Source organism: Balaenoptera acutorostrata, chromosome 3 (assembly GCF_949987535.1).
Source record: "Balaenoptera acutorostrata chromosome 3, mBalAcu1.1, whole genome shotgun sequence".
Classification (NCBI taxonomy): Eukaryota; Metazoa; Chordata; class Mammalia; order Artiodactyla; family Balaenopteridae; genus Balaenoptera; species Balaenoptera acutorostrata.
In genome coordinates, this window is record NC_080066.1 from 150,417,112 (window position 1) to 150,442,623 (window position 25,512).

The 25,512-nt window shown below is 40.4% G+C and overlaps 1 protein-coding gene across 14 annotated transcripts in view; it reads left to right on the top strand.

Annotated features, from left to right (window-relative positions):
- SIPA1L1 (signal induced proliferation associated 1 like 1) overlaps positions 1-25,512 on the top strand; it is a 372,579-nt gene that overhangs the window by 218,114 nt on the left and 128,953 nt on the right. For 11 of the 14 annotated variants that reach the window (XM_007184390.3, XM_057543410.1, XM_057543413.1 and 8 more), the window contains one exon: positions 15,719-17,519. In XM_007184390.3, coding sequence (XP_007184452.2) covers positions 16,022-17,519 — 1,498 coding nt within the window. In that variant the 5' untranslated portion in view covers positions 15,719-16,021. Of the gene's footprint in view, positions 1-1,269; positions 1,326-15,718; positions 17,520-25,512 lie in introns of all 14 variants that reach the window. The other 3 variants (XM_057543415.1, XM_057543412.1, XM_057543409.1) reach the window with 1 other exon arrangement.

Consider the following 25,512-nt stretch of genomic DNA (forward strand, 5'->3'; position numbering starts at 1 on the left):
AAATCCAGATGAGGGGTACTACGTATCTCTAAGTTTTTGCATGTTTCAAATATTTCATAATTGAAAGTTTTCAGCTCAGACTAATAACATTGCAGTCCTCAGTTAAACACGCCAGATTGAACACATGCTGCAGTTTTTTCTTCCCCTCCCATACCCTATGCCAGTGTTACTAAAGGAATAGAAAAAGATACAAATGTGCAAGGCCAAATAATGAGGAAAAGAAATAGGAGCAGATTAGCATTATCAACACTGTTTTGGTCAGCAGAGAGAAATGGATGTATTGTAACTAATTTAGTGATGAGGAGAGAGCTGCATGGGAAGGCCTTTTCAGAGAAATTCTAGAAAATGTTGACCCTATACAGTCCAAGAGTTGGAGGCCCCAAGTAGCTGGGAAGATTGCACTGAGAGGTTGGTCATGGGTACATAGTCGGGTCCCTTTCCAAACCGGTGTAATTGTAAAGGCTCTGGAAGCAGGGAGGAATTATTTGAAACATTTTTGGCTGAGCTTGGCTCCCAGAATGCTGGAAGCCAGGCAGGAAATGGAACCATTCTTCTCTAAAGAAAGCGAAGTGTATTCTAGAAATGACCTCTGAGTACTAGCACTTTGGGGTCCCCAGTAGAGGGGGAAAACTGTCAGTCTGATTTCAGCAGGAAAGGAATTTATGGAAATAGTGTTTAGTGACTTGCTGAATTACTGGAAAGGCTGTAGAACTAGGTTTGGAAAATGGGTAAGAACAAGGGAGGCCAGCTGGCCAAGACAACACTCAGATCACTCAAGAAAGCCGGCGTGGTGCTGCCCCTGAGCACGGGATGTCCAATTTTGCATTGTCATCACCAGCACTTTTTTTTTTTATAAATTTATTTTTATTTATTTTTGGCTGCGTTGGGTCTTCATTGTTGCGTGCGGGCTTTCTCTAGTTGTGGCGAGCGGGGCTACCCTTCATTGAGGTGCGTGGGCTTTTCATTGTGGTGGCTTCTCTTGTTGTGGAGCACGGGCTCTAGGCACGCGGGCCCAGTAGTTGTGTCTCGTGGGCTCTGTGGTGCAGGCTCAGTTGTGGCTCATGGGCTTAGTTGCTCCGCGGCATGTGGGATCTTCCTGGACCAGGGCTTGAACCCGTGTCCCCTGCGTTGGCAGGCAGATTCTTAACCACTGTGCCACCAGGGAAGTCCCACCACCAGCATTTAAATGAGGGAGCTATTACACCGTCGCCACTACTGATGCCACCAGCTTCCATGTAAATGTATTTGCTTCCTCCTTGCTCTTTCCAGATGCTGCCTTTCCATTCAGAGTCCAGGATGTGCACACCTCATTGGCTGAGGAGCAGGTAATGTCTGTGCCCTATCTGTAAGAATAGCTGGTTCATTGACAGTGTGGCACTTTTAGGCTTCTATTGTGGAAGGCAGGCTCTGTATAAGGCAAGGAATTTCCCCGGATATATGAAGAGACTACACAGATGCTAGGCAGTGATGATTATATTTACCCCTATGTCCAGTTTCCCCAGGTAAACCAATGGGTCCCCACCCAGTCCCCTTCAGGAAAGTCTACTTAGTAGTCACCAGGCCCTGCCCCCACCCAGGTACTAAATGTAAAAGGATGGCCAGTGATAGCAGACATATGAGAAAAAGCCTTCCATGTGAGAAGGACAGTGCTCACAACAAACGGAAGAAAAGTAAATTGAGAAATTTACTTTTTCATTTCATTTCATTGATTTTCATTGAATATAAAAAGAACACTTTTAGGACTTCCCTGGTGGTCCAGAGGTTAAGACTCTGTGCTCCCAGTGCAGGAGACCCAGGTTCGAACCCTGGTCAGGGAACCAGATCCCGCATGCCACAACTAAGAGCCTGCATGCTGCAGGTAAAGAGCCTACATGCCACAACTAAAGATTCTACATGTGGCAACAAAGATCCCGCGTGCCGCAACTAAGACCCAGCGCAGCCAAATAATTAAAAAAAAAAAAAAAATGAAAGTAGTATTAAAAAAAAAAGAACACTTTCAAATTAGTTTAATAATAGCAGGGATAAGACAAAATATCATAGTCATGAAACAAGAACAGTTTTTTTTTTAATGGAAGAAACAATCAGAGGACACAAAATTTTTTCAAAATTGAGTTCAAGAATAAATAGGAAAAATTAAATAGTCTGGTTGGAAAATGAATTTCAAAAATTTTCCCAAGTACCTAAATGAAAAAGAAATGGGGGGTGTGAGAGAAGAGATAAGAAACTATTGAGGGAGTACAGTATCCAATAAATAAAACATTTACAAAATGAAAGAGAAAAGGAAATATCAAAACAAATAATGAAATAACATTTCACTTAACTGAAAGAGGTATGTTTTTATGTTGAAAAGGCCTATTGGGTGTCCAATACAAGGACTATAAAAAGACTCACACAGAGGCCACTCCAGTATTGAAAAGATGATCCTAAAAAATTACTGGAAAAGAACTTGTATAAAAGATCAGGAATCAGAATATCATTGGACCTTTCAATTCCAACAGTAGAAGCTAGAAGATAATGAAATAATACCTTAAAAATTCTAATGGTAAATGTCTTACTACCTAGAGTTTTATACCCAGCCAAACCATCAGTCAGATTAAGGCTAGATGTGCCAAGACTCAAAACTTTAGCACCTAGGTACTTTTCTTAGGCAGTTGCTGAATGAGGATAGTGGTCCATTAAAATGAGGGAATAGACTAAGAAAGAGAAAGATAATGAGATCTGGGAAGCATGGAATTCATCCCAGGAGAGGAGGGAAGGAAATGTCAGGATGATGATGGTGATGATGTCTTTCTGGAGATGCCTGTGCAGTAGACCTGGAGATCAGCAGGGCTGGATTGGAGCATGAAGATGGAGAGAAGTCTCCAGGAGAGAGAAATGGAATGGGCACCTGTTACTTTTGACCATGTGAGAAACAGGAATGAGAAAAGTGTTTTTGTTTGTTTGTTTGCTTCTCTTGTTGAATTTAGAAAGAATTAAGAGTAGGTATATAGACACTAAGCAATTGAAAAAAAGCAATTATTAACTCCAGGAAAAATAAAAGTAAGCAACTGAGCAAATATAGCCATAGTAATATAAATCCTGATGTATGTATGTGATATAACTGTGACATACATATATAAATCTATCCATGCATAGTTACATAAAAAAGGGCAAGGGAAGTGGGGAGACACTTACTGGAAGCATGCTTACTTCTCATCTTCCAAAACAGAACTTCAACAGAGAATATCTAAGATTGATAAATCAAGAAATAGCACATAATCATGTTATTTAGGAACATGGAAATACTGGAGGAAACAGTGCTATGAATTGAAAGTGATTGCTCCTGGGAATGGAGAAGATGAAATAAAGCACTACTGTTTGGTTTTGTTTTTTCCTTAAATGCCTGAAGTACTATTTGCTTTAACGAGCGTATGCATTACTTTGGTAAAAAAAAAAACATAAGTGAAAAGCTAAATAAATAGCAGAGTAGTGAGTATCTTTGTACCACAGGTTTTCCTTCTTACAGATGGTAAAAATCACTTCTCAATGTTTGTTGTACCACTTGTTTTCCTGTTCAGATGTAGTTGACATTCTCTATTAAAGGCTAAGGATCATAAAGTTAAATAAGGTGCAGTTCCTGGCCTGAAACACTTGTGGCTTAGTGGATGGTATATCAGGAAACTTTAAAAAATCAAGATGTTCTTGATGATTGCCTTTTGGGGACTAAGAATGTGGGGGGAGTGTTAGGGACTGTAAGAGAAAGAGTGGATACCCATAGCTCACAGGAATGGGAAATTCATGGGGCTTGCTGAAGGAACAGTGATTAGAGACGGCTGGTGTAAGTGTGAGGAGTCGTCCTGGGGCTCAGCAGAGGAAAATCCCTTCTGCTGCTGGACAGCCATCCATTTGCAAATGTTGAAAGAGAGAATATGGAGCCCAACAGTATGAATATTTTCTGGTTTACCCACCTTTTTTTTTTTTTCCTGAAATGGTTCTACCAGTTTCTATTGCTTCTACCAACACAAGGATGTCTGTTTTAACTGTAGCACCATTAACAGTGGGAGGACTGACATCCCTAGAATTTTTCCTAATAGGTATAAAATGATGCAGTGTTGTTTTGATTTGTATGTCTTTTGTTGCTTATTATACCCATGATTGTTGTAACACTAGTTAGGCTTTTTCTTGCGTTTGTGCTCTGTTGAAAGATTTTGTTTTTTTTTTTACTCCAACATATCCTTTCTTTTAAACCTATTTTAACGAAAGTTTCATCAAAAAATTTTCAAAATCAGTTATTTTGTCAGAAAACTTCAAACTGACAGTCCCTTGCTTTTTATTCCCAGCAGAGCTGGTGTTAGAAGGTAATAATGCAAAGTGAAATCAATTTCTTTAAAGTGGAGAATCCCTCTCTTGTTTTTTATTCACCATAAATTACCTGCAGTCCTCTCAAGGGATGCTGTTAAAAAAGGTAACGTGTCAGGGGATGGGGCGGAGTGTGGACAACTTCCTGGAAGAGACAATACCCAAATGCAGTCTTGAAGGAAAAGAAAGAGTTCAGCAGGAGGAAGAGGGATGGGTAGGACTAAGCACAGAGAAGGAGGGAAGAGAATTGGGTGAGGTTATGTTTCAGTAGAAGTTGCCACCTGGTTTCTCCTGAAGGCTCCAGAGTGCGTTCAAGGTGCATTCAAGTACTTGCACCTGGTTCCCCTTTCCCTTTTACTAGAGCCGCAGGTTCAGAGAGTGCAGAGAGGCTGTGCTATTAACCAGGGAGATGCATCATGCTTTTGGGAAATTCTCTTGCCTTGAGAGCAGAGGGGAGTTATTGTGAGGTTTCCAGCAAGAGAGTGTAAGTGTTGTGCTTGCCTGCGTGCACTTTATAGAAACGCCTGCATAGGCAAAGTGATCACATTTTAAAGCGAGTGATAATGCAAACAGGACTGCATTTTAAGATCAAACTTACTATGTCCAGTTAGGGGATTTATTTCACTTTGCCACAAAAATGAAAAGGGTGACCAAGAAACAAAAGAAGACTTCCTGCCACAAGGTTTTATCTTGGAACACTTGGTCAGTCTGCATTTTACTTAACTTTTTTTCCCCTAGTTTGTAAATGAACATTGACGTGATAAAGTTAATAGATTTGTAAGATCTCATTTAGAAATCAGAGGTTTTTAAGTTTGGAGGCATAGATAAAAATAACTTCATTTGAAGGTTATAATGTTTATGTGTATTTGTATATGTACATAATTAGTAAAAAAATACTAAAATTTTTATATAATTAGTAAAAAATTTACATAGTAAAAAAAAAAACCTTGGAGGGTTGTGGTGTGCATTGACTTAAAGTTCTTTCTTTGCTTTTTTTGTAATTTTTGTTGACAAGTTGCCAGAAACATTTGTATAGGGCTCCTGTTTTCAGAACCAGGATAAGTATATAAAAGATTCAAAATGTGTCCGTTGTGAAGTGTTCCATCAAGTGCTTTATGTCAGGTTGGCAAGGGAGGTCCCCTGCCTCTCCTGAACATAAGTAGATTGTTTCATGCTTCATCACCCACCCTCCACCTTTCTTTTCTTTTTTTTCTGGTTCTGTAAGCACTGGAGTAAAGTCTCTTCAGATGTGAGCTGTTCCCTGCACTGCATCCTTTCCCTCCCTCCTTCTAATTCAGTGCCTGTCTTATTGTGTTTGTGCGCCCAACCCCCTACACAGAGTCTGGAAGAATTCATGAACCAGTGGGGGGGCTACCGTTGGGGTTGGGATTGGGATTGGGATATCTTGAAGGAAAGATGTATTTTTCACTTTTTTAGCACTATTTTTTTTTTTAACAAAGCGTATTCATTTTTTAAAAACAACTGAAAAAGGGGGCAGCAAAGTGGAGACTTTTGTATGGGAGAAAAATTATTTGGGGATAGAAGATAAAAATTATTTTGACCATTATTAATTTGATGGCAGTGATCTTTAATTTCTGTTTTCTGTTGTCTCTGCCACCTGTGCTGTACTAACCACCCCTCCTTCCCTTTTCCTGTGAATGTGTTTACTTACTTTGCTAGGATTCTTAACAGCAGATTCTATTGTGCATTAGTTATCTCATGTGATGGTGCCTTATCCAGTTTTGATTCACTTCTTGTTGCTCTTTTAAGAGATTTTCTCATTATTATGGCTATTTTTCATGTCCTTTGATGATGAGTGGATTGAAGAGAGGAAGGTCAAACCGCTCTTATTTTTCATTCACGACTGTTGTGAAGACTCCTTAAGAGAGAACAATGAAGCTGAAATCTGTATTAAATTTCAGTGAAGGCGACTTTTTTTTGACATGTCTCCCTCAACACAGTTTTTATGAGATAACCATAATTACTTTTTAGATTACAATATAAATTCTATTAATGTATCAATTAATTTCTAGTTCATCTTAGCTGGGACCGCATGGCTTTTGTTGCAAAGGATTCCATTTCAAGGATACTGAGCTTAGGTGCTTTGAGGGTGAGGATTGGATGGATCTGTGTCCTCCCGAACCTAAAATCTAATTGAGGAGGAAAGGCCCAACCATGTGTAGAGTTAATTTCAGAAAGTAGGAGAAGGAGAGGCATTTTATGGAGGGTGGGTCCTCCAGTGCTGGGAACATGGCTTAGGGATCAGACCCAGCAGTGACCCAGTCTTTTCTGAGTGGCAGGGTCTTAGTAGGAACTGCGGTGGATGATACCCGCATGCAGATTGATGTGGGGAGTAAACGAGGTAGTTAGTGCACAGTAGGTGGTACAGATGGATGCTCAGACTGTAGTTACAGCTGGTGGCAGCAGATTGTTGAAAAAGCATGTTCTTGAAGGACAGCCTGGTGAAGCGGACAGGGTAGAAGTCAGGGAATGAGGAAGTCTGGCTTCACATGTGGGCTCGGCCCCAGCTGTTTAACCTTGGTGGACTTAACGGTGGCCCTGAGACACCCCATGTGGAAAATGAAGGGATCAGACAAGGTATTCATTCTAGTAACTCACAGTTTTAAAACTCTGAATGTAAGATCAAGAGGGACACCCTCGATTCCGGTTCAGTCATTGTGGAGCCTTAGGAAAAGGTGCTGGTTTGTGGAGGGCAGACTAGTCCCTGCTGTTACAGGAAGAAGGAAGGCTTTTGGGGGTGCATGCCACTTAATTCTGAGCTCCAGGCCTAAGTCACACAATAATGGGGTTGCAATTGAGGGGCCTCTGAAGTTTCACGAAAGGCAAGTGACGTGACCACTGCAGCATTTTAAGGAAGTTAATTATCCATATATTTTCCCCACTGGGTGTAGAGATTCATGTCTGGATTGGGCTTCAGAAGTGATACTCAGGCTACACATGGAGGCCTTTTTTCTTTTATAATGTATTTTCAAAATAGTTTTTCTGCCATAAATCCTCTAACTGCTATCCCAGTATTTATTGAGAGAGAGCCCTCCACGCAGTGAGCGCTTTGTCAGACACAGCGTGCTTACCTCTCCAAAGGGGAGATACTCACCTCCCAGGGTGCTTGTGAGGGCTGAGAGGATGCACAAGGGTCAGAGAGCGGAAAGCATGGCAGAGTCCCACGTTCTCCGAGCTCTGTGGGGAGAGAGTTTATCCTCAGAAATAAGAGTACAGTGAAACAGACAAATAACCCATCTGCAATCTGTATTTAAGGAAACACCAAGGCAATGTGGAATGATTTTATGTTTTAATTTTTTCCTTTTAAGCTCTTGGTTCTTGGGTGGTATTTTAAAAGCTGCTATATGAAATATGGTTACTGTTGATATCAATCGTGATTAATAATGTTTAGGATATTAGAGTGTCGTGTAGAAGGAACTTTCTGTTCACCTGTTGTTCTTACGGATGTGGCTTTCTACTCTTTTCCCAAGCCAAAGTTAAATATGCCTCAAAGTGCCCTTTCTTAGATTGTTTTTGGAATATAAATACTCAAATGAGAAAACCATGATGTCTTTGACAAAGCCAGTTGTTCTGTCTTACTGAACCCTCTGGTTTCCTACACTCCTCTTTTCCTCTTCCGGTTAGATTTTAGGAACTTGAGAGTGGAAATGTTCCTTCTTTGCCTCCCCCTCTGATAGTGACTAGCTCAGTGCAAAGCATTGAACAGTGCTCGAATAGCCCACGCTGGCAGCCTGAAAAGCTGTCCTTAGTGATGCAGATTCTCAGCTGTGGTTCATCCCGTGTGGATCAAAGGCAATTTTTCATGGCTTGTATAGTTTAAATCTGACTTAATGCAGTTCAGACCATCTCTTTCCTCCCTGCCCTCAGAGAAAGTCAGTACTACTAGATTCTTCCTTTCCGGGTTCAATGTACAGTTTCAGTTCCTTGAGCCATCGATACCTCATAGCACTGTTATAATGCTCTCCAGAGTGTTGGTCTGCAGTCCAAATGGTGACCTTCTTCCAATTTAGCTCGAGTCTCCGCAGAAGGAGGGTTGTGAGGACAAAAGGTGAGAAGTACGTGTACATCGGAAAGTAGATGTGTTCCAGGAAGGGGCAACGAGTGATGATGACTCGGTCTGTGCTTCGTTTAGGCGGCCTCACCTGACTGCCCAAGTCACTGCAACCTTGTGAAAGGGTGAAATGGAGACTCTAGGGTATGTCAATATTAAATATAAAAAAAGCAATATTAAATACGAAGAAATGAGGAAATATAAGCAATTGTGTTAATCATCTGTATGGAGTAATTATTCAAATCCTGTAAATACTGCTAATCTTACAATCTTTAGTAATCTATACTTTATGTAGCCCTCTTTGATTCCATTTTAATCAGGGGATTTAGCATAAGGTCATCTTATTGGAAGGACCTGATAGCTGTTGAATTTTGACTTGTTTGGTGATTTGAATGGTTGGAGGTTTAATATGGTGCAGTCTTTAATAATTAGTATTCAAAATCATACTACATACCCAGATCATATTTTATTTTATTTTATTTTTTTAAAGATTTATTGATTGATTGATTGCTTGCTATGTTGGGTCTTTGTTTCTGTGCTAGGGCTTTCTCTAGTTGCGGCAAACGGGGGCCACTCTTCATCGCGATGCGTGGGCCTCTCACTATTGTGGCCTCTCTTTGTTGTGGAGCACAGGCTCCAGACGCACAGACTCAGTAGTTGTGGCTCAGGGCCTAGTTGCTCCACGGCATGTGGGATCTTCCCAGACCAGGGCTCGAACCCGTGTCCCCTGGATTAGCAGGCAGATTCTCAACCACTGTGCCACCAGGGAAGCCCTTATTTTATTTTTTTAGTAACAGAATGATGTTTCTTTTTTTTCTCCTAAGTTTTTTCCTCTGATTATAAAAGTTATAGTGCTCATTTTAGAAAATAAATAATATAGACAAATACCAAAAAGAAAGAAAAAAAATTATTCATAATCTAACTATGTAACAACAAGCATTATAAATCCTTTGGTGAGCTTCCTTTGGGTTGTTTATATATCTTTATATAACTTTAAAAAGCATAGCTAAATTTATAATGTATATACCATTTTGTTTGTATTCTGAATTCTTCTGAAACTGGGCCTGTTTGTGCCCAGTTACATTCAATAGGATGCAGAGTATAAAAATGTTTTTGTTTTTTTTAAAGTTAGTCCATGGTCAAATCGGTTAAGAAATACCTTAGTTTAATAGTAAGTGTTGGGTTTTTGTTTTTCTTCTTTTTTTTTTAACTGTAGATTTCATAGAGCCTTAATATACTAACATGTATTATCATGTCGTAACAGAGGTGATAGTGTGTCCCTGCCTTATTTACTTATGGAACCCTTTCTTATGAATTAATAACTTGGATTTGAAGCACAATTCAGGGAAAGTTGATAAGCCTTTCCCCCTGCATAGTAGACATTTATTGGTTGTCTCCCCTGACATCCATTTCTCACATGCCTTTCCCCAGATCCTATTTGGTAATAGGATGATCAGTACTAGATCACAGTTTGCAGGATTGATGAATAACTTTTTAATGGATTTTAAATGAATATTAATGTACAAATTAGTATTTTCAAAACACTCACTACCTTCGTGGATTTAGTCTGCTCTCTTGATATCCTGGGTGCCGGCCATGGAAACTCCATGCCCCTGATGAGTTGGTGAGCTCTGATTTCTTTTCCTTGAAAGTGTTCATTTGCTGCACCTAAAACACTATTTTTCCCCTAATAATCCTGGTTCACTGTTACCTTCTACTTATTACCTTTTACCCTACTTTTTACCTTTTACCTCCCTATTTCAAGCTCCTCACACCTAGCTCTTTGACATTATATTAATTGCTTACTGCATAAATTTTGTCATATTTAAATATAAGTGTTCGAATTTATTCTATTCTCCTTTACTTTGCCAGCTATGGAATCGTTTCCCTACCCATCAATAATTCTATCATGTATCTTGCTCCATACGTTTTTAATTTTATCACCTCTCTTCTGCCATCAAGCTCACTGCCAAATTTTCATGTTGTTTCCTTCACCCGCAACTATGCAAAGTATCTTCAAGCCTTACTAGGCCTTTGAAATGGAACTTTCTTCGTTGAACTTTTTTAGTTTGGAGGGTGGGTGGGAGGCAAATGTTATTATCTCTTTTGGTCCTCACTCTGTCCAAACAAGCACTTTTAAAAAAATATTTATTCTTATTTTTTTGTGGCTGTGTCGGGTCTTAGTTGCGGCGCATGGGATCTTCGTTGAGGCAGGCAGGATCTTTTCGTTGTGGTGCACGTTCTCTTTGTTGCGGCACTCGGGTTTCTCTACTTGTGGCGCTTGGGCTTCTCTGTAGTTGTAGTGTGCAGGTTTTCTCTCTCTGGCTGTGGCGCACAGGCTCCAGAGTGCGTGAGCTCTCTCATTGGGGTGCGCGAGCTCAGTAGTTGTGGCGAGTGGGCTTAGTTGCCCCGCGGCATGTTGGATGTTAGTTCTCCCACCAGGGATCGAACCCGCATCCCCTGTGTTGGAAGGCGGATTCTTTACTGCTGGACCAACAGGGAAGTCTCCAAACAAGCACATTTTAAATTGCTTTCTTACCTCTAAACTCAAATGTAACTTTATCCTGTTATGTATGTTTTGTATCCATAACTTCTTTTTTCACTTTGGTAATTCCAGGGCAAGTTATCTGAATCTACTTTGTCTCCATCAGTGCTTTTTTAGATAGTGAACATTTGTAGAGCAGGAACTAGATTTATCAACTCCTCTCTTCCCAGTCCTTCCTACTTTTTGTTGAAGGGATAGAACGGAAATGAAAGAAGGGGGAAGTCCAGTCTAAAAAATTATGTGCTGATTCATAAAGCTTAAATTATCCAGGACATTGCACGGAGTCGTTTGTATGTGTTTCAAGGCTAACTTGAAAGAGTGAGATGTCCCTTCTATCTGAGATGTTACTTTTATGTAATGTGAGTGAAATTCAGGAAAGCCAAGAAGGGATGTAAAGAGAATTGTTGGCCTTATTTGGTTATCTTAGCTAATCTAATGTTCAAGCACTGTGGTGCGATATTTCTGTTTTAAAATAAAGTTTCCTGTTACAATCCAAAGCAAGAATATTTATGGGTATTTTAAGTCTGTGTATACAACTTCATAAACTATTTACATTGACATTTTCATAAATACTGATGTTGTATATCTGTGGAATCTCGGGGTATTTGTATAGTTATTCATCATCAAAATTCCTTCTATTGCCTGTAAGCATTGAGAGTTGGCCCTGTATTTGAGGCTGTACCAGTTAAGGAATCTAACAACATCCCATTTTGGAATATGGAAGTAATTGATGAGGAATGCTACATCTTTTTAGTGAATGTAACATCGTATTGCAGATTATTTCAGGGCAGGAACTGTAAGTTGTTGTTGGTTTTTTCTTTCCTTCCCACATCTTCTTGTGTAACCTTTAAACTATTCTTTATGCCCTTGGCACAAAGAAAGTTTCCCATGTTGTTCCTTTCGTTTGGTTCCTTCAATTATTTATTGTTCTCACTTCCTTATCACCCATTTATTTCTTGGAAAAATTTTATTTTCCCATTTTTTCTGCTTGTTAGTTAATTCATTGTTGAAAATAGATAAAAAGGGAAGATATCAAATGAGCACGTGCATATATTTTATCTGGAGTTTAGGGGAGGAGGGTCATGAGAAGAAATTTGGAGGTAACTGCATAGAGATAATATTTAAAGCTGTGGGTACCTATGACATCACCAGACAGTAGTGGCTACCATGCAGATATCTCCCAAAGTAATTTCATTATTCTGCTTCATTCAGTTGCACAGGCAGCTGATCCAATGAAGTCAACACCCTGCTCTCCAGAGTAATATTTTTACTCCAGTGTAGCCAGGCCTGCGATCTCATCCTAATGCACTCAGTGCTCAAATGGATCCTAATGCTGATACCCTTTACAGCCCCTTCCAAAACTCTGAAGACTGGTAAGAGAAGTAAGCCAAGCATACCACCCTGGAATCACTAGCTTTTGAATGGAGCCCACCAGTGATCCTGAGGAATGAGCCAAAAGAAAGAGGCACCAGAAATTAAGGAGAATGTGTTCATCATGGAGGCCTAGAGAAGACAGAGTTTCAGGAAGGAGGGGGAGAGGTCAAGAATGTAAATGTCTCAGTGAGCCAGGATGACAGGGACTGTTTTTACACCTGTAGCTTCCCTTGGAGGGAGGGACTGTTTCCCCAAATATCCCTAGCACCAAGTGTGTGGTCTGTGTTCAGAAGAGAATGCAGCAAGGCTCAGGGTGATTTAGAGGAGAGGGGGAGGTACTTCTTCTGGAAAAATGGTGTTATCAGAAAAAGCTGATAGGTTACCTGGTGATAGACCTTGAGTGATGGAAAGACTTTGATCTACTAGACGTTGAACGCATCTTCTCCTTTTCTGATAGTTTCCAGGACCTCACAGAACTAGACTGGTACTGGTATTCTAGGTAAATGGATCTACCATGGACTCAAATAGTACCTAGAGCTGTAAAATTAAACATATAACAAGGATATTTCTTAAATAGTTTACTCTTTCAACAGATGGAGGTGACATGCTGTAAATTAGTATTGCTCTTCTATTCTGTTGTTTTTTACCATATTTAATGATGCTTAGGCAGGTTTGCTGATAATTAGGAGAATTGCTAATAACTGTCAGTATATGTTTGCTCTTTCCATCAACCCCGAGGAATAGGTTTTAGGTGTTATTGATGTGTCATCATATTACACACATGGATGGCATCTTTATTTTCAACTAGTACTTGAATAAATGCAAAGCATATATGTTTGTATAGATGCTACTCCGTGTCTGAAGTTTCATATTGTGCCTAAAGGGGTTTGTTGCTATAAATAAGGATGGGAAAGAGGAAGGGGAAGAGAAAAGGAAAAAAGGTCCTCATGACAAGAAAAGAAAATCTGTTATTTAACTTAGTTGTCCATCTGGAACCTTCTCCGTTTTTACAGGTCATTAAACTGTGGGTCCTCTCTCCCCTATGTGCCCGTCTATATTTTGAAATTAAAAGATAACATTGAGTTGTTATTATAATCAAGATGTAATAGGAGTCTTGGCATTTCTTTTAAATTACAAAGAAACATAGTTATATCTGTATAAGATTTTTTTAAACCCATTAAAAAACACAGGAAGCATATGAGATGGTTCTGAAAAGGTGTCCTGTAGTAGTGACGATCAAGAGTGGAGATTTTTCAAGTCAGTGCTATTTACTGTATTTTGGTGCTGGCCTTCAGTTTCCTCCTACAATGGATATAACTTCACATATCCTAAAAAAGGCAGTCCTGCAGTGAACTCTATTCTAAGGGAAAGGAAATGTGGAAAGAAAAGAGTTTTTACCCCGGTGGGATTGGTGCATTGGCTTTTTAGAGAATGTCTGTTCTGGGAATGGTAGGTGATTTATTTGCATTTCTGTGAGCTTGTGAGAAGCATTGCAAACATCTGATTTTCATAAGAATCTATTGAGAATTATTTTGTATGTCAGTGTATTCTTTCTTTGAAAGCTATTTCACTGAAATAAACAGCTTCTTTTTCCCTAGTTCGTTACAAAATAGCTCATAAATTGTGGTTTGGGGTTGTCAATTTTTTTTTTTTTTTTTGAAATGGGCTAGTGTTTATTTTGCATCTTGCTTCAGTTGCCCAGTTTCCTTCCATTTTATAAGGAGCACTTCTTGAACCTTGCCTGTGGCCACATGGGCTGCCTTCAGATTCAGCAGTTAGCACATTATTCCACTTGAAGGTTTACAGTTCAAGAGGAGCTTGGACAGTTCCCAGATGTAAAGTCAAATCATAGCAATCTGACGATAGAAGTATCTAGAAAGCTCAAAAGCCAGGTTTAATGGGTAGCTGTGCAAAACCATTATCCCTTTCACAAAAGATGGTGAAGAGGAGCGAGAGGGAAAACAATTGGCGTTACTGTGCTGGGCTGGTCTGAGCAGCCCCGTGCGAGCGCAGCTGGAGTTCAGCTGGCCCTGCATTCTGCAGGCGGGCGTACGTTTTGAAACACCCCTAAATGTTCCAGCCTTTAAATAGCAGCGAGTCTTCTAAAATGATGCTGCATAGCGCAGGAGAAATTAAAGCGGCTGCCTGGGAGGCAGGAAGCCGACTAGCGAGATGCTTAATTATCGTGGAAGTAAGTGCTTGTTGCCGGGGAGCGGAGCGCAGCGAGCGCGGGTCGGCCTGGGTGTCAGCCGTGATTTGTAGACAATGCGGCCCCGGCAGCGCAGTGCTGGTTCAGCAGCATCTTTCCAAACATGCATCTGGCAGGAATTTAAAGGCCGCCTCTTGTGTAATTTGTGGAACCTTGGAAAAGGGTGCTCTGCCTTTATTTTCATGACGAACGCAACCATTCAGGATTTTGTGCTCAGAATTTGTGCCTCTCTCCTCCTGATTGACGTGCTCCTGAGGAAGTTGGCTTTCTTCACCTGTCACCTGGAAGGATGTTAGCAGTTCTCTGTCGTCGCCTGGGGGATATGGAAAGGTCTGTCCACAGCAGCATTTGGTTTCTGCTGTCTTCATAAATTAGTGCCAAAGGGTGGGGTGGGTTGCAGTGTGTAAGGAAATGCAGGCATTTTGCTAATGAGTGAAATGTTTCTAGCTTTAAGGGTAGATGGATCTCAGAGCTTGGGAAGAGGTGGTGGAAAACGCTGGATGCATTCTGAAATACTCCTCTTTGGCATAAGTAATAAAGTAGAGGGAAATATAGAAGCATGCTAATGGGTAGAATGGCTCCGGGAAAACCCTGTTTATTTTCTCTCTATTGTATTTGCTCTTGCCAACTCTGTTAAGCCTTTGTAAGGAAACAAAAAAACAAGTTTGGATTTTGAAATACAGAAGAGGTTAAAAAGTGAGCGTTGCGACATATTCAGTGACATAATTTTTCAATTTTTAGTCTTGTTAAAAAACTGTACGTTGCTCTAATTATCGAACTCTGTTGGTTATGCCTTGAACTTCTGGTCAGCACAGTGGTTCATGATATTCTACATTATTAGAGGTCATTGGAGTCTGTACGTCGTCTTTACTTGGGCTAGGAGCCTTGATATCCTGGAACGAGATCCCTCACCCCCATTCGTAGTGATATGAAACAGTTCAATTAATCTGAAGTGTTAATAGTCTTTTAAAATGTATATAATTTAAATGATGGATATTATTAAATGCTTTCACTTTCTTCCTTCCTTTCAAGCCTGCTTTACTAAAAAGATGGGTTGATCCTTATCAACCACAGTCCATTAGTGAGTCTTTTATTTGCATGTGTCTGGTTTTGGCAATTGCATGTTTATTTTTAGATGTATTTATCAAATGCTAATTCCAATTGTCCTTCTCTCTTTTAGAGAAAGCATGGGATTATGGCAATCACAGAGTCCCAGAGATACAAGTTGCATTCAGTTTTTTTCTGAAAGAAAGCCATCTATCAAAGTGAAGCAGAGGAACTCTTGTGGATTATAATGTTTTGAAGGTCTGGATCTTCAGAGGTTTGAAAATAAGGCATTGTTTAACCTTTTAATTGAAAAAGATTAAGATCTCATGCAACTGATGTATTTTCTGGAAGCCATTCTCCAAAAGGGAAGTGCACATTTAAAACTTAGGTATGATGGTCCTTTCTGCAGGGATTTAAGTCTGATTGCTTTTACATCATGACCAGCTTGAAACGGTCTCAGACAGAAAGGCCGGTTGCCACTGAAAGGGCGTCTGTTGTGGGCACAGATGGCACCCCCAAAGTCCACACGGACGACTTCTACATGCGACGCTTCAGGTCCCAAAACGGCAGCTTAGGGTCATCAGTCATGGCTCCTGTAGGCCCCCCCCGAAGTGAAGGTTCTCATCATATAACCTCGACCCCTGGGGTCCCAAAGATGGGGGTTCGGGCAAGGATTGCGGATTGGCCCCCAAGAAAGGAAAATGTAAAAGAACCTAGCCGTTCAAGCCAGGAAATAGAAACCTCAAGTTGCCTTGAGAGCATGTCCTCCAAAAGCAGTCCTGTGAGTCAGGGAAGTTCTGTAAGCCTCAATTCCAGTGACTCAGCCATGTTAAAAAGCATACAGAACACACTGAAAAACAAGACGAGGCCGTCGGAGAGCATGGACTCCAGATTTCTCATGCCTGAAGCCTACCCCAGCTCCCCCAGGAAAGCTCTGCGCCGGATACGGCAGCGCAGCAACAGCGATATCACCATAAGTGAACTTGACGTGGATAGCTTTGATGAATGTATCTCGCCCACCTACAAGACGGGGCCGTCACTGCACAGGGAATACGGTAGCACGTCTTCAATCGATAAGCAGGGAACGTCCGGAGACAGCTTCTTTGACTTGTTAAAGGGCTACAAAGACGACAAGTCTGATCGAGGTCCCACTCCGACCAAGCTCAGTGACTTTCTCATCGCCGGTGGGGGCAAGGGCTCTGGTTTCTCCTTGGATGTCATAGACGGGCCCATCACACAGAGAGAGAACCTCAGGCTCTTTAAGGAAAGGGAAAAACCACTCAAGCGGCGTTCCAAGTCTGAAACCGGAGACTCGTCCATTTTTCGTAAATTACGCAATACCAAAGGTGAAGAACTTGGGAAATCGTCGGATCTAGAAGATAATCGATCGGAAGACTCCGTCAGGCCCTGGACGTGCCCAAAGTGCTTTGCCCACTACGACGTCCAGAGTATATTATTTGACTTGAACGAGGCGGTTATGAACAGGCACAGTGTAATTAAGAGGAGAAACACCACCACGGGGGCTTCGGCAGCTGCGGTGGCATCCTTAGTCTCGGGGCCTTTGTCCCACTCGGCCAGTTTTAGCTCCCCGATGGGCAGCACAGAGGACCTGAACTCCAAAGGAAGCCTCAGCATGGACCAGGGAGACGATAAAAGCAATGAACTTGTAATGAGCTGTCCATATTTTCGGAATGAGATCGGTGGAGAAGGGGAAAGGAAAATCAGCCTGTCCAAATCAAATTCTGGTTCCTTTAGTGGATGTGAAAGTGCCTCCTTTGAGTCTACCCTCAGCTCCCATTGTACGAACGCAGGAGTGGCAGTACTTGAAGTGCCCAAGGAAAACTTGGTGTTGCACCTGGATCGAGTGAAAAGATACATCGTGGAACACGTGGATCTCGGCGCATACTATTACAGGAAGTTTTTCTATCAGAAGGGTGAGTAGAGATCTTTTATTATTTTAATTTTCTTTTGCCATACTTTCTGAAAAAGAGTACTGTCTATTAGGTTTTTTAAGCAGCAAGTGATGTAAGATTTGCATGAATGCCTTCTCCTGATGGTGAAAGAGTTAAATAGTTATTTGCTGCAGTGTATTTCCTTTTGCATTTTTGAGTTACTTTCTCCTTTTAGATACATTAAATATCTTGTATTGACTAGCTTATGAAATATTAATTTTTTTTAAAACCTTTGATTTAATGGATGAAATTGTAATCTTTGTGTAGAAGACTTGCTGTGTCACCTTTAGGGATAAATGTCATATAAAGTTAAAAATATTATAAATACAGCTATTTTTTTAAGGGTTACTAAAGCAATCTTAATGCTGTTTTTCATTTATTTAGCACTTTTACAGTTAGTACGGGACCATTTCTTTTCTGCCTCAGTGTTCTCATCAGTAAATGGGAATTATAATACATTCCTATTCATTTCACAGGAATTTTAGTGAGAATTAATTTTACTATATTTGACAAAAGTATCAGAGCCAGGAATCAAACCTAGGTCTTCTAGATTTGAGTATAAAAGTCACTGGAGTGAGAAGTACTGTTAACGTGTTGGTGACTTCCTTTTCCGTTTTGTATGGGGGAAAATATATGCCTATATTGTTGGATTGTACTGCATGTGAACTGTATTTGTATACAGTTTTATCTCATGCTTTTAAGAAAACTCTGTGATTCATTGAAAAGTAGTTTAAATGAACTCTTAAGAGCTTTCTAGTAGTGTTTTTGAGCAGCATTATTAATTGAAGAATGAGTTTGTCACGCGAGCACCCAAGCTAGGAAACAGGATGCTTGCCGAGGAAGAACATACACCTGTGGTCCACTAGCTAGCTCAGTCGTTTCTGCATTGAACCCAAGTGAGAGGCCCCCTGTATGCAAGCTACTAGAGCAGTTTTTGTTTTCCCACCTACTGTTTGGGGGTTTTGAGTCCTGCTTAAGTCCTTTTGAGATTTATTCTTCGGAATGAAGTTTCATTTCTAGTACTTCATTCTGGTACTCTAGCTTTATGACAGTGCTCACTTTAAAATAAAATTTATTGTAAGGTTATTACATGGTCAGCCCCACTCACGGGAGTTTATTGACCAAAAGAATCTTGTCTTGGTGCTCAGTATCCATGTGTCTTAAACATCTATGGCATAGGTCCTGAAACCAATATGATAATGAAAATCCCAAATTCATTTGTAAGCCATCTTTATTTTCTCAGCATAACCTTCTGGAGTTCAGATTTTAGAAATCACTTCTTTCTCATTCTGTCCGTTAGGCTACAGGGTTTCTCGACCTTGCCATCTTGGCATTTGGGGCCAGATAATTCTTTGTTTGGGGGGATGTGTCATATGCGTTGTAGGATGTAAGATGTTTAGCAGCGTCCCTGGCCTCTACACCCCAGATGCCAATAGGTGCCCCCAATTGTGATGACCTAAAAAGTCTCCAGTCGTTGCCATGTGTCCTTAGGAAGTAAAATTGCCCCTAGCTGAAAACCCCTGTTTTGCTGTACCTGGGGAAGTTTTCCACAGGTGTTTGTGAGCTGTCTGTAGGTGAGGCCATCTTGCTAAAGAACTGACACTCCAACATGAGAAAGAACATGTTACTTACAGTCATCTTTATTTATGTAGTAGTTGGCTCTTTTCCTATTAGGCAATATGATCACATTAATGATGAACATTTTGAGTACTTACTGTGTACCAGGAACTTAGCATTTGGTATGACGTGCATTTTCTCATTTCACCCTCTCCATGCCCACTGGGGTATAGGTATCGTTATCGATGGCATTTTCCAGATGAGAAAACTGGGGTGTAAGTGGCTGGTTTTAAGCTGTTAAGCTGTCACGAAGCTAGTAATATTGGAGCCAGGACTTCACCCTTGGAGTGGCTGACCAGAGTCATGTTCTTGACTGCCTTGCCTTGCTCTCTATTATATTAGACTAAAGGGAAGGAGTATATTTTTATCTTTAAACCTGGTAAAATTTTGTGCAATGTACTTTGTCTTTCAAAAGTAAGGAATAAAAATTTGAACACCTATATTCCAGAGTAATCCAGCTTAGATCATAACACTTCATAAATTTAAGAGCAGTTAATTGAAAGTAGTTTCTAATTTAAGCCATAGAAAATACCCTCTTAGCTAACATAATTGGAACAAGTTAACTGAAAAAAATCATTAAGACAGGGAATCTTTCAGAAGTATACATACTCAAAATATTTTATTTTCATTAAAATGTATAATAATAACTATATATTTGCTAAACTCTTGTGAGAGGCCGAGGGCGTTTCTTTGACAGTGATTCTACTATTTTGAATTCTACATTGTGTGAATAGTATAAACCATAAGAGCAAAAATATAGACGCTAGCAAAGCAATCTGAATCTTACAGAATCTGAGGCTTCAGAATTTTTTCTCATTTTTTATAGGTCTCGCCCACATCTAATCCAACAGCTTTCCTTTAGTGATTGCTTTTATGAAGTCTTTCCAAAGCCTTCAGTTTAGTTTTTAATAGAAACAAGATTTATCTCTTGTACTCATATTCCATCAGCTTTCATAATATTTAATTAAATTTCATAATTACAATAACAAGTCAACTGGCATAAACAGGTTTGGGAAGACACAGCCGATTCTTTGTCAGCATGGAGTCCCAACTGGTGGGACCAGAAAGTGTGTGTGGCACTAGAGATTGCCTGCTAGTGCCATTGGGCATTTATCATTGTGGTTTACAGAGGGAACACAGAGCAGTAGTTAATACATGAAGCTGGTCCAGTGGAAGGCAATATCAGAGAGCACCTGCTTTGTTTTCTTAGGCTATACAACTTAGAATTTTCAAATTAGGCAGGTCATTTGTCGCAATATGATAAGATACAACAAATTATGGCTCTGAATGACATCACTTGAAGCTGCAATTAACACCCCTAAAGTATAACTGTGTATTAAAAAATTTATATAGTATCTAAACTTTTCTTAAATTTTATTTTCTTGAAGGATAGTTTATTTACAATGTTGTGTTTAATTTCTGCTGTACAGCAAAGTGATTCAGTTATACATATATATGCATTCTTTTTCATATTCTTTTCCTTTATGGTTTATCACAGGATATGGAATATAGTTCCCTGTGCCATACAGTAGGACCCTGTTGTTTATCCATTCTACGTATAGTAGTTTGTATCTGCTAATCCCAAACTCCCACTCCATCCCTCCCCCGTTCCCCTTCCCTCTTGGCAACCACAAGTCTGTTCTCTATGTCTATGAGTCTGTTTCTGTTTCATAGATAAGTTCATTTGTGTCATATTTTAGATTCCATACATAAATGGTATCTGTACTTTTCATCACAGTATAAAATAGAGTTAGACAAGTAATTCTGTCTTATGATTTTTAATATACAACTTGATTCAGTGAAATTAGCGCACTAACTCATTTTTCCTAATCAGAACCTGGAAGTGAGTCATCTTGTTGAAGGAGTACGTCAATGTCAGATATAATTTATCTTCTAGCAACATGGAGTAGCACTACTGACCTGGTTGTTACTACAACCTCTCTATCACCAGATATTTTCCATTCTGCCATTTAATGAATTCCTGACTTCACTGTGGCTAAGTCTCTGAGGGGAAAATATTCACTTTACTGAAGTGTATATTGTTGACATTATACGTAAAATTTAATTGTATTAGGCTGATGAAGCTGCCATCACTTTTTAATATTACATTGTTTTCATGAACATCATTGTTTTGCAAATTTAGACTTGAGAGGATATTTGGCTCTATCACATAAGTCCAGTCCATTGCTGGAAAGATGCTGGCCCAGTAGAGGAATCCCACTGTTTGCATTTATTGAAAGAAGCAACATACCATCAATGTTTTTTCTGGTCCTTCCTCCTGCCCACTTCTCTTTGCTGTTTTGCCAGTGTGTGTGGTGTTTTTATTGAGACTCACCTAGGATTAAATGACAGTAATAATGTAGCTAACATGTATTGTGTTATTACTTTGTGCTTTATGCAGACCTCCTCACATAATGCTCATAAGACCCCAAGGCAAAGTTGTCATTGTGATAAGTCCAAGTGATACAACGACATCCTTCTTAGGCACGAACTAGGCAGTAGGATAGCATCAAAATTAATCTGGTCATCTCCCTTTGAGTACATATATATTTTGTGTTTAGTTTTTACTTAGACAGTCACCATGATTAAAGTAGCAGTACAGGACTTTTTCAGTTTTGCACTGAGCATACAAGTATCTGAGACACATCCTCGCTGAATCCCATTCAGAAGGATGCACTGATGGAAAAGAGAGGAGCCCATGGGTTGCCTTGGCAGTGGTGTTTGTTGCTCCATTGATCAAAAGTGTTGATAGGCTTATCTGATGCCAGACAGGGTGTCACTCTCAAAGTCAAGTTATTGAAGATGCTGTGATAGGAAAGGGCCTCTTCCCCCTGCCCAGTGGCCAGGAGCAGCTGCCATTATCTGGTCTGAAGCTCATCTGCGAATATTTTCCCACTCCTGAAAAGAAGAAACACTAATGCTCTGCACCTGATTATTCTTCTGATAACTTTGAACCACCAGATTTGATTGTTCTTTTCCGGTTTACCTTCCTCCTCCTACACCTCCACCCCGCCCTACCCCACCATACATGAGTGTTCGCACACCCACACCCACACACCCACACCCACACCCACAAAAGTCAGGTTCAGCAGTCCGCTGGGCTCCAGGATTATCAGTTTGAGGACACAAACAAGTTGGATTTCAGTTGGTCTCGCAATGTCCAATTTTCTGTATTTACCTCTCACCCTCTTCTAATCAGCTGTCTTTAACATTTCTTTAGACTTGACTATATGCACTGAACTTCACTTGTACTTGAAGTGACAGCTTTAGTGCTCCGATATACTCTCCAGTTGTGTTATCAGGAGCTATTCTGCTAGTTCAGTTTGTTAAATGAGCATCATTAAGTACCTATTGTAAGTTTTAGTGGATTATCGTAGGGTACATATAGAACATCAGAGAACATCGTACAGCTAAACTTATTTGTAAAGCCCTGGCTTATTTTGTTTGTTTAATTCTTCTGTAAGTATAGCAACATTAAGCTTGAGGAAAGTACTATGGGATGCCTTATACTCAGAGTTCTTTTTTTTTTTTTTTTAATTTATTTATTTATGGCTTTGTTGGGTCTTCGTTTCTGTGCGAGGGCTTTCTCTAGTTGCAGCGAGCGGGGGCCACTCTTCATCGCGGTGCGCGGGCCTCTCACTATCGCAGCCTCTCTTGTTGCGGAGCACAGGCTCCAGACGTGCAGGCTCAGTAGTTGTGGCTCATGAGCCCAGTTGCTCCGCGGCATGTGGGATCTTCCCAGACCAGGGCTCGAACCCGTGTGCCCTGCATTGGCAGGCAGACTCTCAACCACTACGCCACCAGGGAAGCCCCTCAGCGTTCTTTAAGGATAGCTATTCTATGGTTAGTTTTTTGTGGACAGTCGTATTTCAAGGAAGTGGTAAACTCCAGCGTCAGCACGTCTGCTCTCCTGAACCATGTTGTGCTCTTGAACTGAACAGTTTATTTCTGCCAAAACTAATAGGGAAAGATTTTATACATGTATAATAACTTATTGTCTTAATGCCCTTGCCTTTTATTTTTTCTTGAGAACATATCAGCTATATTTAATTTGTTCGAAGGTAGCTCTCTAGCTATTTAACCCTTTTCAGGGAGATCTGGGGCACTAAATAACTTCTTGAGGAACTCACCTAGGAGTGTTTTGCTGTTGTCTCTTTACCTGTTCAGGGTTTCTGGTAGCAAGAAGGCCATTCGGTAGGAAGGTTTGCATGTCTGCTCTTTGGAAAACAAGCATCCTCTCCTTTCTTGGCCGTGATCTCTCGAGTCCCATCACTGATCATCTGAGCTCTGATCTGTGAGGCGTTTGGGATTTCATGTTACCTGAGCCATCTCCGTGCAGAGGTTTGTGAAAGCTGGTTAAAAGGGCATGTGCCTCAACTGCTCCTCTCTGTTTTGTTTTTAAAATCAAGCTAGACTGGCCGAAGGCCACATTTGCTCAAACACCTGACTTTACTCAAAGTCATCTTGTAAAGATCCAGTCATATAGAAACAGAATGTGCTTTTGCAGTAAAACTGCTGATGGAGACATTGGCCATTTGGTCATCCTTCAGCCCTTTAGGAAGTTCCACATGAGAAATTTACTTCAGAATTTGATGCCAGGAATTGTTTTCTGGTAGCTACCAAATGCCTGCCTTTCTAATGACAGGTGTGTTTTATTTGTTTGCTTGTTTTATTTATTTATTTATTTATTTATTTATACTGTATCTCCTGTTTTACCTCAACTCCCAGAAGCAAATTTGATGCTCCAGTTGTATAACCTTCATTAATAGCACATTTGTTTCCACTTCTGTCTTTTATTTTCCAATTTCTGTTTCATTAGCACAGCTTACATATTTCCTTTATAATGAATGACCTCAAAAAATTCTTTTTAGAAAAGGTAATTAGTATACATTTATATCCAAATAAAAGACCTCTGTTCCCAGGCTATGTCTTCAGTTCTAGCTACGTTTCTCACTCTCCATTACCTGCTTTCACCTGGTTGGTTATCTAGTTGGCAACTCGAACCCTGGGACACAAATTTTGACTTCATTTTTCTCCCTGAACAAGCCTCCCACATCCTTGCCCTCGTGCTGTAAATGCCACCATTATTATCAGTCACTTGGATTTGAAACACCAAAGCCTCTTTGTTGCCTCTCTTCATTGTTCTCAACCTCCAATCAGTTGGGAAAGCCTCTTGAGTCTACCTTCGAATTGCTGCTAACTTCTGTTCTCTGTGTCCCAATCCCAGTTCTGTCACTTCAAGCCCGCGTTACCTCTTGCCCCAATTCTTGGCCATTGTCTTAGTCTCTCCATCTCTAGTCCGCCTTACTCAAAATGCAACGTCTTGTCTTTGCCAAATACAGTCTAATCACATAGCAGTTTACATTTTACATGATTGCATTTATGATTTAATCATGTAACAAATACATTATCGGTCAAGTCCTCTGAGGAGCAGGTGTTGAAACAGTATAGGCGTGCAAGTGGTTTGTTAGGGACCTGGGGGTAACGCCTGTGAAAGAAGAGGGCAGAGGAAGCAGAATTTAGCAGGGAAGCCCTTCAGTCCACAATGCAGGTCTGACACCATGAAAGTAAAAGGGAAAAGAAGCAAAAGTGGGCAGGGGGAGCCCAGCCCACCGTGCACATCTGACAAAGTCTCAGCCAATGCCATGGAATGAAAAAGAGCATTAGAGAAGTCATTTGTTGGGCAGTAACAGCAGGCCCTGTCACCCCTGGCATGCTCAGTCCTGGGGCTGCCCAAGAAGAGTGTGGCTGGGCTGGAAAACTGTAGAAGATCCACAGTTGCTACAGCCAGAGACTTTCAACTAATTGCATTTCTTGTGGCCAAATGGGTTGTGAGCCCTTTCTGGAAGGGGAGATGTGAAGTGTTGCACCTCTGTGGCTGCCACACGTGCATGAGTGCCTTCATCATGCTCGGCATGATTTTGGACACTTGGAGTGAGAAATAAAACGGAGCACCTTCATGAGCTTACATTCTGGTGGAGGGAAACAGACAGTAAACAAATCAAACAAAAGTATATACATGCTTACTGTGAAAATTAATAATGCAGAGTTGGAGAAAGTAATCCCTCTCCTAATTCTAATAGTTTGATTTGTAATCCTATCTACCTTTTCTTTTTTTCTTTTTTTTTAAATTGAAGTGTAGTTAATTTACAATGTTGTGTTAGTTTCAGGTGTACAGCAAAATGATTCAGTTATACATACATATAGAAAGATTGATACTTTTTCAGATTCTTTTCCATTATAGGCTATTACAAGATATTGAGTATAGTTCCCTGTGCTCTACAGTAGGTACTTGTTGTTTACCTATTTATATATAGCAGTTTTTATATGTTTCTAAATCTTTTCTTACTCAAAAATT